The sequence below is a fragment of the Papaver somniferum genome, chromosome 2 (assembly GCF_003573695.1).
Source record: "Papaver somniferum cultivar HN1 chromosome 2, ASM357369v1, whole genome shotgun sequence".
Lineage (NCBI taxonomy): Eukaryota > Viridiplantae > Streptophyta > Magnoliopsida > Ranunculales > Papaveraceae > Papaver > Papaver somniferum.
Window position 1 is genome coordinate 77,257,812 of NC_039359.1, and position 13,761 is coordinate 77,271,572.

The 13,761-nt window shown below is 35.8% G+C and overlaps 1 protein-coding gene across 1 annotated transcript; it reads right to left on the minus strand.

The window, feature by feature from the left end:
- LOC113351427 lies at positions 1-669 on the minus strand. The gene has a single exon (XM_026595414.1). The coding sequence runs from the start codon at positions 667-669 to the stop codon at positions 1-3; it is 669 nt and encodes a 222-aa protein (XP_026451199.1).
- Positions 670-13,761: the final 13,092 nt, after the last annotated feature.

The window sequence follows — 13,761 nt, forward strand, 5'->3', positions numbered from 1 at the left end:
TCAAAACATTAAGACCATTGCTTGATCCACCCACTCCAAAATACCCATGCCAAAACCACCTATCTTAGAAGCAACCTCTTCAAGAACACAGGTGGGATAACTTTTTTGGCCTGTGTGTGTTCCCGCCTCGTCCATCGGAAACACCCTCCAACCCCAATGCATACAGTCCAGGATACCAAGCATTCCTGGAAAGCTTCTAGCTGTGTTTTCCTTCATCATCCACTTGATATCATTCACAGTAGGATGTCTCATGTATTCCACATTAAACCAAAACATAAATGCATCACAAAACTTCTTAATATAATAGTAAATAGTTGAAGCAGCCATTCGGGTATAATCATCAATGTTATCGGGTGGGATACCTTTACAAAGACACTTCATAACGGCATACATTTTCATGTGTGGCCTATGACCTGGAATTCTTGCAGCATCTTTTCTTTGTCGAAAGTCGGGGTCAACCTCACATATTTTGTGCATAATTTTTAAGAAAAGGGGTCGATACATACCTAGACGTCCATGGAACTTTTTCGATCCCCAAGTGCAACCATCATTGAAATAATCCGGCATCAACCTTGCATCCACTTCGGCACCATTTCTATTGATTGATTCTCTCTTCGTCACTTGGGTGGGAACCGGTTGATGCAAATTATGAGTATGTTGAGCATACATTGATATAGCATGAGAAGATTTTGATTTGTATCTTCGTCAACTAAATCATCGGTCAGACGAACCCCCAATTTGATTGACATATATCTCCTTAAAGACTTTCTTCAATTAACAACAACACCTAAGTGACAATAAAATGGTGTCAAAATGGACATCTAACAAACTTAACACAAGAATTCAAATAAAAGTTTAATACCACCAACACTTGCAAATGAATTCCAACTAAAGTGCAACGTTTTATGATCATGATAATATCTATAACGTGTAAATTATATATACAATTAGACATACAATCAAAATTATCTCATTTTCAATCATACCAAATCATATAACTTGTAAATAACCTATACAATTAGACGTACTAAGTAAAGTCCCTAAAATTAACAATGTTAAACAAATTCAAGTCCTCACATGGTTGTAAAACTAATTGAATTTATGTTATTCATCAAATAATTAATGAAAATCTTTTCAATTGAAAAAAAAAATTAAGAAAAATTAGGGTTTTAAGTTTATTGGATTACCTTTGATTAACCTCCTCAAAAATAACCCCAACTTTCAATAAGAGCTTCCTCAACAAACTCAAATCCTGAAATTGTGTAGGTGATGTTTATTTGGTTATTTAGTTATTTTGGTTGAGAAGAGAAGGAAGAAAGGGGAAGAACAAGAAGAGAATGAATAAACTGTGTTCGTTCTTCCTGGAACTTTTGCTAAACATGAAACAACTAATGGTTAGCCGGTTCAACGGGGTTTGGCTGGTCAAGATAGGAGTATCGGTTAATGGATAATCGTTTTCACTAAAACGGCTGATCAGTAACCGTTATTTGGAAAACGGTTGATTGTTGTCCATTTTTTTTGTTTAGAACAGCTAACGGTTAGCCGTTCCTGGATTTCTCTAAGAAAATCCGCAAGAGCCAGGCACTTCCCAGATTGATGTGTAAAGGTGTTTGGGAAGTGGCTGGAAAGAGCCACTAGACCCGATCTTATCCCCGTGGATGGGAAATGCCCCGATAAAGCTGCTAGTACTAGGTGAACTCGTACCCACCCGTGGTTTCTTGGGTACTTTAAAGTAGCGCAATAGGCGTATTTTTGAATTTGATACTTTTTTGGTCGAAGACTTGGGCACACATCGCACATTACTGATTTTTCTCTTCTTTTTTACCACTTCTTCTGCCTCATGCATGTAAATTTATAAATTTTGTATATCCTTTTAATTTGTAGTAATATCTTCCCTTTCTATTAAAAAAAAAATCATGTGTTGGAAGAATCCTTGGGAATGACGGATCGTAACACCTCTACGTAACGCTTCTACTGTACGTAGATTTCTTAAGAGTTTATTCCAGACCAGGTCGTTTAAACTTGTCCCTCTCGGCGTCTCCTATTCTCTTTTTGTACCTTATTCTGCAAATGAAACCACATGTGGATTTTGGAATGTGGTATTTGGGCTTTGGTGGACTAAATTATTTGGACCCGGTGGACTAACTTAATGGACACGGTGGACTAACTAATAAAATTTACTTTGCCCAAGGGGTGAGTTACTAATATGGTATGATTTTATAAGAAAAATGAGGGGCTACAGCGAGGGTTAGCCCCCCTTTGCCTCCACCACTATTAACAGTAGATGTCTTCTTCGTATTAGTAATTGTATCTATGATGTCTGGTTAATGAATTTAGTCCGACAAAAATACCCAAGTCAATACTGTAATTCGTCCGATTCTAAATTGGTTTATTATCGATGTTAAAATTTGAGACTTGGCTTCTTCTTTTTCTGAAAATAAATAAATAACTAATTCAAACCGAATATTCTTTACTGTAATTTTCAAATCGAATATGGTTAGACACGAGGAAGTAGTACTTAGTTCTCCAGAGCTAGGCCCTCGCAAACAGGGACATGGAGTTTACGAGGGGAATTTGGTTGGGATGTCGAACATTTAACTCGTTTCTTTCGAACAGGTATTCTTTTCTTCTCGGCTTCATCCAGCCTTCAACCTGTGGTGTGTGTGCAAAATGATCTGTAAGATCCTTGCATCAAGTACAAAACCTCTCGGAAAGTCTGATTGTGAAATTAAATGAGTTTGGTTGAGAAATTGAATGAGTTTTTGTAGGGTAACTACAACCTAAAATAGAATGGAGGGGGGCTTCCATTGTTATGAAAATACGCGGGTTATGGACGTGGCAAACTCACCATCTAAGCTTTCACCTATCGTTGTTGGATACATACATTTTGTAGCTGAACAAATTGATGAGAAAACGATGTCTACAATAAATATGTTTTGGTACTTGGATTGGATGATTGATTGGATCTACCGCGCGTCGAAATGTTTCACTTCCAAGAGCTTGTGCGAAATTTTAGGTATCCCTTGCATGCTGCATGCATGGAAATTCTATTAATGTTGGCAAATCACAACTTCACCTATCTAGACATAAATCATAATGGTACAAAGGAATAACCAAAAATGAAGATCACTATGCTTTTTGTGTTTAAAAATACATTAACAGTAGAGGCAACTTTAGACCTATAAAAACATTATTGGATCAGTTTTGTTGATATTGTTTAAAGCATTCAGTGAGTCAAAGGATTACAATCGTTTGAATAGTTTAGTTTTCTTGTTTTTCCTTTTTTTGCTTATTTTGGTTTTTGCTCATCTTTTCTTCTTCTATTCTTTTCATTTGCTAGGAGAAAAGATTTCGATTTTCTTGGTTAATAGTAATACCCAATATTATTGTAGAATTTTGGCCTGGATTTTGGTTGGGAATTGAAATTTTTATTCTGATAAAGTTGTCAAGATTTTGAACCGTCCGACTCCATGAAGCCTCGGTTCTACCTATTCAACTACGATACTAATCTATTAGTACCAATTACATAATTAAAAGGCCATTACGCGGTAATGGTGTTTAATTTAGGTTATCGTCTCATTTCCCTTTAATATACGGAAAATGGGTCATTTGTCCAAATATTTTTAAATTACGGTTCAAATGGACGAGTAAAAAATAGTTCGGGTGAAATGGTAAAAAAAAAAATAATAAGGATGAAACTGGATTCATCCTAGCTTAAATTTAAAAAATAGCAAGGATGAAACTGGATACATCCTGTGTAAATTAAAAATAAGAAAAAATATTTGAAAATGGGCACGATGAAACTGGTTACATCCTGCCTATTTTTACATTTTTGTCCATTTAAACAGTATCAAAATCTAACTGTCTATTTCACCCAGGAATTGTTGATGTTGGTCTTTTTAACCAATTTTGTGTTTAATATATTGGACATTACAGGAGTGGAGATTCGCACATGATTAAATATAGGGTGTAGTCAATGAAAGCATAGAGAGGGTAGGAAACAAAACTATTTTGTTTCACAAAAATTGAATTTTTTATTCCCACAACTCATTTCGGTATTTTTTTACATAAATTAAATTTTTATCTTTTAATTTTTAGAAGTCAAAAATCTATTTCAGGATGTGTATTCAAACAATCTTGATAAAATACGTATCTTTATAGGTCATCATCTCATATCCCTTTACTTTAATATATTGGACATTACAGGGGTGGAGTCAATGAAAGCATTGAGAGGTAGGAAGCAAAACTATTTTGTTTCACAAAAATTGATTTCTTTATTCCCATAAATCATTTTGGTATTTTTTACATACACTAGATTTTTACTCTTTAATTTTTATAAGTCGAAAATCTACTTCAGGATGTATATCCAAACAGTCTTACTAAAATCCATATTTCAAACTTACTCAATTTATCAAATGTAAGTTTTTGTTCATCCAAAAGAAACCTTCAATCAATCGTACCATATTCAAAGAAATGTGGAGTAAAGAAAGATTGCTAATAGGGGTACCAGATTATGTGGGGTGTAACAAAATTATATTAAGAAAAAACATTTTTAGATATGACTGAACAGTTTTTGCCTTGGCTTGGTACACCCCCACCTAACCTGGCATCTCCCATTAGCAGCCTTGGAATAAAGGCGTGCAGAAAAGACAAGGAAGTTCATTAAAGCATGGGCTAGCATTACAAGCCTATATCAGAAGGAGGTTTAGGCATTAAAAATCCGCACCAATTCAATATAGCGTTCCTCACAAAACTTGCCAGTAAACTAATTGCTGAACACGATCAGCTATGGGTCAACTGCTTAAAACCAAATATTCCCCGAATACTCACCCATTAGAGTCTTCCAGAACTTCAAATCTATCATGGATTTGAACAAATATCCAAGAAGGTTTGAATATCATTAAAGACAATTTTGTTTGGAAAACTAAAATATGGGAGGAAAGATGATAGCTAAAATCCATATTTCAAACTTACTCAACTTATCAAATGTAAGTTTTTGTTCATCCAAAAGAAACCTTCAATCATTCGTATCAAATTCAAAGAAATTTATGGTAGAATAAAGCAAGATTGCTAATAGGGGTACCAGATTATGTGGGGGTGTAACAAAACTATAATAAGACAAAACAAATTTTCATATATGACAAAACAGTTTTTCCTTAGTTTGGTACATTCCCACCTAACCTGGCACCCCCATTAGCAGCCTTGGAATAAAGGCGCGCAGAAAAGACAAGGAGGTTCATTACAGCATGGGCTAGCATTGCAAGCCTATATCAGAAGGAGGTTTAGGGCATTAAAAATCTGCACCAATTTAATATAGCGTTCCTCACAAAACTTGCCAGTAAACTAATTGTTGAACACGATCATCGGGTCCAGCTGCTTAAAACTAAATATTCTCCGAATACTCACCCATTAGAGTCTTCCAGAATTCAAATCTATCGTGGATTTGGAAAAGTATCCAAAAAGTTTTGAGTATCATTCAAGATAATTTTGTTTGGAAAACTAAAATATGGGAGGAAAAATGGATACCTAATGAAGACATAATCCAAAGTCCATCAGAAACCGAAGAATCAACGCCGCAAAGGGTGTAAGAATTGATGATACCGATAGAGGACAACTAGGACATAGAAAAATTAGACAATTACTTTTCTCCAGATGTGAAAGAAAAGATTCTTGCAATATCTCCAAAAAGTAGAGAACAAGATACAATAAGTGGAAGCATCGCTCATCATGAGCTTTCTCACCAAAAAACATATACAACTATTTTATAAACCAATAATATGATAGAATTAGATTACTCATTTGTGATTCCAAGAAATAGATTATTCATATGGAAGTTAAATCAGAAAGTTCTTCCGACTTATAGTAGACTGGTAGTTCTTCTGACTTCTAGAAGACTGGTGGCACACGTCGAGGATCAGCCATAACGTATCCCTTTGGGTGGAACAAAGGGCCATTGTAAAATGCAACGTTATAAAACCTCAAATATTTTCCATTTTCTCTAGCCTCCCTGTAAGGGTCGAACACAACATCTTTGGTAGTCATCACGTCCAGAGCCAATCTCATATCTGTCAGTCGACGATTGTTACCGGGCATCGGATGACTGTTGATCTGGTATCTCTTGGCTCTAGTATCCTCGGGTCATCAATGAGAATAATCTTCAAGAAGGGGTTGTCCTTCAACAATGTTGGTAAATGTTCATAAGCCCACACCTATACAAATGTGAAATGATAATATAAAAATCAGTAAATTTTGTTTCTAAGTTCATGATAAGGGTACATGTGAACAATATAAATAAGAACATAAGTTTAAAAACAAAATTACCTGGAGTAGAATGAAATTTCCGACAAATTGGTTTGTAACCGCCTTAGAGGCATTGTCATCAAATGTGCCATTACCACGATGCCTCAAGAATATTTATAGACATCTTCCAACGGATCCAAGTATTGAAGGTAGTTTTCACAAAACCTGTTGCCACTAGTGTCAGGGAATGCCCTAGTGCCCAAAATGAATAACAGGTACGCAGCGGATGTATAATGAATCTGTGCATGGTCCCATCCATCCTTGTCTTTTCTCTGCGTCTTGTTTTTAAATTTCTTCTTAAGTAGCATAAGCTTGATGGTCTTTGTCCTACTAGTCTTAGATACATAGAAGCTTTCCGCAGAAGTTTTATAGTCCCAACCAAACAGCTTGTTAGTAAGAGCATGCAACTTCGACCATTCTAGGTACGGACAATGATCTCCTTCTGCAATTGATTTTTCGGTAACACTCAAGCCTATAATGTTCTGAGCATCATCAGGGATCACAGTCATCTCGCCAAACGGGAAGTGCATGGTATCTGATTCACCATGATACCTTTCGACGTAGCAATTGACTGTCACAATATCTGGCTTCACATAATTTTCAACCAAAGGATATAGGCCAGAATCCTTTACTAATGTTTGGACCTCTTCACATTCCGTAGACAAATTCCAATCAGACACTGCTTGGTTTCGGCAAACACGCACAGCCTTCTTATGATCCTACAATTAGGAGATAATACGATTAAGAGATTTTACATAAATACAAAACAATACATATGTACTAGATATAAATTCTTACATAGGTCTGATGTATAGTACGAGCCCACGAGTCCTTGTAGCCAAATAGATACTCAGGAGCAAAAGAAGTTGCACCCCAAATTCTACCACGATCAAGTTCAGGTATCATGTCATCAATATGAGGAAGGTGCGAACCTTTAACTTTTACTTTGCCCTTTCCTTGTGTCGGTTGTTTACTTGGCCTAGCTTGTTCCACTACTGCTTGGATTTGGGTTTCTAATTGACTTGGTTCAATCTCATTATCTTCCTCCTCACTTTCCTCTTCATCTTGCTCATCTTCCTCCTCAACTGCTCCGGTAGGTTAACAGATTACGAGTTTACTACAGTAACGACCACTCTCCTAAACTTCAACTCCATTATCAGCACCCAAACGGATTTTGCGACCTTGGTCTTTCCCTCTAGGAGGCAGAGACTGAGGAGTACCAAGACCGTCCTTCCTTCTTTTCTTAATGCCAGTAGCTTTAGTTTTTCCTTTGCTTTAACTCTATTTAAAAAGAAGCACGAAATAAATATAAGACAACTAACTTTCATTTCTAATAACGGCATAGAATCATCACTACCGGCGTACCTTAACAAAGTATCGACCATGTCGTGACCAAAACACGGCATAGTAAATTCAAACTATTACATGCCGGGAACCAATACCGGCATTGAAAAATAATTGTCAAGGATGCCGGTAATTTCTAGGAAGTTCCTGGATACCAAAACACCATTGCCGGCACATACGTAAAATTCAAACACATGCCGTAACAGGGTACCGGCATGGAATCTAACCTAAAACCTATGTCGATACCCATAACAAAACCCTAGGGTTTTCTGTTTATTAGTGTCTCATTGTCGGCGTAATCAAATGAATTCAAATTAATGCCGTGATTGAATACCGGCATGGTATTCAACCTTATTTCAACGCCGTAACAGGGTTCCGGTGTTGTCTTCATCCTAAATCGAATGTCGTAACTAAGTTCCGGTGTGGTTTTCAACCTAAATCGAATACCGTGACACAGTGCCGATGTGGTCTTCATCCTAAATCGAATGTCGTTGCACTATTCCGGTGTGGTATTCATACTAAATTGAATGCCAGAAGTTACTGAAACTCAACTGTTTCAGTTAGGGTTTGCGATTTTGGCCTAAACCCATAGCTACAAATCGATTGAAACACTAATTAAAAAGTTCTAAATTACCTACCTTCTCACAGAATCCATGTTTATGATAAGTTGATCGTCTGAAGCCTCTTTTTCTTCGTGTTCTTGCTCTTGAGCAATCAAAGCAATCCTTTTTTCTTGTTTTTCTTGAGCAATCAATTTTGATTTCGATTGGGCATCTGATTTCTTTCATGGAGGCATTCTTATGGATTCGGGTAGGTTAATCGACGAAGAAATTTTTAAATTAATGATTAATCGTCGATGGAGAACGTATGAAGAACGATGAAGTAGATGGAAAAAAAAATCGAAACCCTAACATAGAGTGTGCCAGAACTGAATCGGGAATACTGATTTGGTATTTTGATTTTTAGTTTTAAGTTTTTATTTTGTGGGGAGGGTATAACATTCTTTTCATAATGTTTTTTAATTAATCAAAGGGTGTTTTAGTATTTTCTCCCCAAAAAACACCCCTTAGCAGATATCTTTGGTTGGGAGAAGTAATTCGTATCCCCCAATTAGTTTTGATATCCCCTAATCGCGCGTTCTTAATTTTCCACTTTTTCCTTTTTCTTATTTTGGTTTCTTGCTCATTTTCTTTTTATTCTTTTCATTTGTAAGGAGAATTTTTTTTTTTTGATTTTCTTGGTATAGTATGCTCAAGATTATTAGGCCAAACACTATGGTGTCACATTTCCCTTCCCTATCTCTCACTTGTAGGAAGAAATCAAAATTGACAACTACTATGGTCTCCCTATCCCTACAAAAATGGGGATATCCCTGTATTTCCCTACTAAGTGGATCACATCTGATCCGGATAGTAGGGAAGGGAATTGAGACGAAAACTCTGTTTCCTTCAAAGTTTCTGCTTTACGGATACTCAATTTCCATAACATTTTACACGGAAACTGAGTTTCCGTTTTTGGTTTAGTTTTACCCAAAAATTTTCTTTTTTCACTGTTTTCTTTTTACTAAAACTCGTCTTTTATCTATAATATCTATTATTTTACCTATCATGTAGGGAAGGGTTAAAAGGACACCATAGTGGAGCTGCCTTGTGACTTGTATCCCTTCCCTTTATTTGAGGATAGGGAAGGGAAGCCTAGCACCATAGTGCTTGGCCTTATAGAATTTTGGCCTAGATTTTAGTAGGGAAATGATCTTTTTTTATTTAAGTGATATATAGTGCCGCCTCCCCATGAGCTTGAAGTTTCAGTTGCACCTATTTAACTACCATACCAATCGATTAGTGTCAATGAAAAGAAGAATAAGCGGCCACTGCTTGATAATGGTGTTTAATTTAGGTCATTGTCTCATTTTTAATATACTTGATGAACATTATACCAAACTGTGTAAGCATCCTTTCTTTCTTTTTTATGAAAAGATAAGATATTATAAATCAAGTAATATAATACAATAGGTTTACAACATCATTTTTCTCAAAAATATCTGACTTATAAATTTTTTCTCTAATATGTAAAGATAAATGTTGGAAGCTCTTGATTTTTGCTTCCTTAGCTAATGAATCCGTCACGGAGTTGTATTTTCTGTTTATATATCTTACCTTGGCTTGAGGAAGATTATCCAGATTCGCTTAAACTTCTTTTAATGTGTTTTCAGCTTCCCAAGATATTTCCTTAAACTTCTTGTTGATGAAATCAGCAATAGTTTTACAATCCATGATAGTTGAAACACTGGATAAAATATTATTTCTTAACCAAGATGTAGCTTTAAGCATTGCCTTTGCTTCTGCATGAACAACTGTCATTGCTTTATCTGAGCCTGCTTCGATATGCATGAATTCCTCTTGGTCCACTGAATATAAGATAAAGGCAAAACCCATTGAAAGATCTTCTTTCTTAAAAGCCGCATCTATAAAAATTATCCAATCCGTGTTAATTGTATTCCAATTTGGAGTTGATACTACTCCATTTCTAACTGAAGTTTTTTCGTGATTGATATTGAAGCTGCTGAGTGTAGATATTTTTTTATCATCTCTATCAGCATTTTCGGGTTAGGATCCTTTCCTTCGAAGACAACTGAACATCTGTATTTCCACATAAACCAGAGGACTGTAGCAATTTTGTCTGAGATTTGAGCATAGTTCGGGTCTTCTATCCAGTTTTTGACCCAATTGCATATTAAGTCAGGGAAAAGGTGGGTTGTTAATAAAGCTTAACGAAACCCCAAACCAGACGGCTCTCGCAAAGGGGAAAAACCTGAATAAATGTTGCTCGTTTTCTTGAATTTGAGCGTTACACATCTGGCAGTCCGCATAAATATTGTCCATATGAGATGCAAGTCTACTTGAAGTTGGTAGAGCCTTCTGCACTAATTTCCAAAGGAATAACTTAATTCTTGGAACCATAGTGTCAACTTCTTGATCCTGGTTGTTAAGAAAATTATAGATATGTTTCACTGAGAAAGCTCCTGAAAAATGGTGCCTCCACTTCGTTTTATCTTTCTCTTCGCTTTGAGTTGAGATTGCAAGGATGTTTTCTTTAATCGCATGACTGAAATGTTCATCTAATTTTTCTATATCCCAACTGTTTCCAGGAGTGATAAGCTCTTTTACCATTTTTGAAACCTGGTCTCCTCTATCCGCCGTTTGTTGAATTATAATTTAGGTCTCATAGCTGTAAGCATCCTTTGAAAAAAAAAAAAAAAAAGGAAAAAACTACCCAGGACCGGGTTAAGTGCCGAGTCAGATCCAAATAAACAAAATGTTAAACTAATGTGTGTATACAATACCTAGTGGATGCTTATGAGATGGAAAATGTGCATCAGAAATGGGATAAATGTAAACTTATTAAGAAAACGATGGAAAGTGTACCACTAGTCACTATCCTAGTTAGTAAGTTCGCGAAGGATTCGCGAATCGTTCGCGAATTTTTCCGTATCACGAATTTTACCGTCTTATTCGCGTATGTTTGCAACTCCGAACCCAAGTCGCGTATTATGTGGCATTCCCGGATTATTCGCGAATCGTTCACGAATTTTACGTATCCCGAATGATACGTCCGCTTAATTCTCCATAAATTTTTTAGCTTTTACTTTTCAAAGACTCCACTTTTTGGGCTTTACTGCCTCCCGAACATACACGACCGAATATTAGACGTGTTGTAATTTTTATGAAACAAAAACGACTGAAGAGATTTGAAGGTGAAGGTGAAAGAGATCTCAAACTCACTAACGAAGCATCTAAACCACCATACGACGTCCTTTTGGATAACTAATGTTATATATATTATTAATATCATCATATTGAGTTTATTTTTTCCTTAAATAACTCACACATATGCATAAAAATTGGTCTATGACCTTATAAATACAAATTATTTGTTATATATAGATACCGAATTTTCAGAGCCGAACTCACATTTATAAATCGAATTATACACGTACGTATACCGTTCCGAATTAATGACGAATCACGTCCCGTTGACCGAATTTTGGACCGAATCTGGATTTTACAAAACCGTATAATACTCGTACGTTTGCCGTTCCGTACGTTTGGCGAATCCCGAATTACTAACTAGGGTCACTATAACAATTTTGAAAAGTACAGAAAGTACATTCAACGATAACTAAGCTTATTAAGCTTTTCCATATGGCAAATGAATCAGCTCTAATAATTTGCCAATCAAATGATAAACTGATTAACTTATACATATCCTCTAGGATTGGTCGACTCTTGAGACCATCCTAGCTAGCCTTTACCAAGAACCAACTTTTTCTTGGCAGAAATGATAATCATAACCAATTAAGATACTAATGGAATGGATAAGGTTTAATGCGACCTTAATCATCTTATTTAAGCATTTCCGATGATTGGAAATGCAAGTAGAAATCTGAAACCACCAAACCCACATCCTATGAATGGAGCAGAAAATGAGAAAGAACATATTAATTTAAAGAAGCATAAAGCAACTGAGTTTGAGACCACAACTTTCGAACCCAACTACCTCTTTGCACGCTTTTGGCCTCTTTTTTGCTTCTTTCCGATCTATTGCCCACACTTACACTATGCAGGCAACCGAAAATGACTCTAGTAACATAAGACAAACTGCACGATAGAGGAGTCAAAAAGTAACTGTTAGCGGTATGGCTGGGCGGCAAAATAGACTTTGGTGCGGGACGGTAGCAATGGTGGTGGGAGTAATTGCCTCCTCCCACTGGCATATGCTTGAAGCTTGTTCCACCACTATACTAGTGACAACAACTAAAATGATGAAATCAATCATATAGCATCCTGTTGAAAACATGATGAATATACTTTTGGCGGAGTATGTCACAAACTTAATGTAGGCGGATATCGTACTCAACTTTGTAATAGTTCCCTGCAAAAAAAACTTTGCAATAGTAGTGTTTTTTTCCGATGTCGACATGACAATTCATAATCAGGCTATTTGGTAAACGACGGGAGCAGAGTAAGGACAAACTTAAAAATCTATGTGACCCTTTTCGTACCTGAACTAAAAATGAAATCACTAGACATTTCAAAAATCACCCAAGTCAAAATACTTGGAAAGTTACACTCGTAAAAGGGGTAGATTAGAGTGCTGTTTGGGCTACAATCCGTTTGACCTTCCCATGGGCCCATTTTGGAGCAGAATAACACCATTTTTGATGAGGAGTCTGAATCTGACTCCACGTCTGATTTGGTCAGAATATAATGTTAGAATTGTTAATTTTCTTTCCATCAGACTTATATATCTGACTCCGAAAACACAGTTTTCGACAGTGAGGGTATGGTTTATTGTCGAAGATTGAGACTCTCATCTCAACTTGGCCTGAGACTCATCTCTATCTTCTTCGACAATTGTCGACTAGTTTTATAATCCTATAAATAACACTACCATTCAAACAACCAATTCACACCAAAATTTACTCTTTTCTTGAATTCTTTTCAAGGATATGGTTTATTGTCGAAGATTGAGACTCTCATCTCAACTTGGCCTGAGAGTCGTCTCTATCTTCTTCGACAATGATCGACTAGCTTTATAATCCTACAAATAACACTACCATTTAAACAACCAACTCACACCAAAATTTAATCTTTTCTTGAATTTTTTTCACTAAAAGTTCTTTTAATTTTTATTTCGGTATTCTAAATTCCTCAATTGAAATGTCTCAAAAAGTTATTATACTTTATTGTGAAGCCAAACTTGAAGCTGTTGTTGATAAGATATGTGCTGATTTTAAAAAAAAAATGAAAAATAGTAAAAGGGATGAGTTATGCAATTAGAAGTTAATCCAGAAAAACGTTCTGCTAAAAGGCAAAGAAGAGCTCAAGTTTTGAAAGTTAACAACCAAAGTTACAAAAACCAAGAAAAAGCCGTGCACGATCGTGTTGAATGAAAGTTACGTCAAATGAGGATTACCAGGAGACTAAAAGATTGTTCGAGATTCATTAAAGTCGATATTTAAGTTTCTATTATCTAATTTTATATCCTATGAAAATTGATGCAACAACAATATTAATTAATTTTAGAATATTTAGAACTTTTAGACTTCCATTTTAA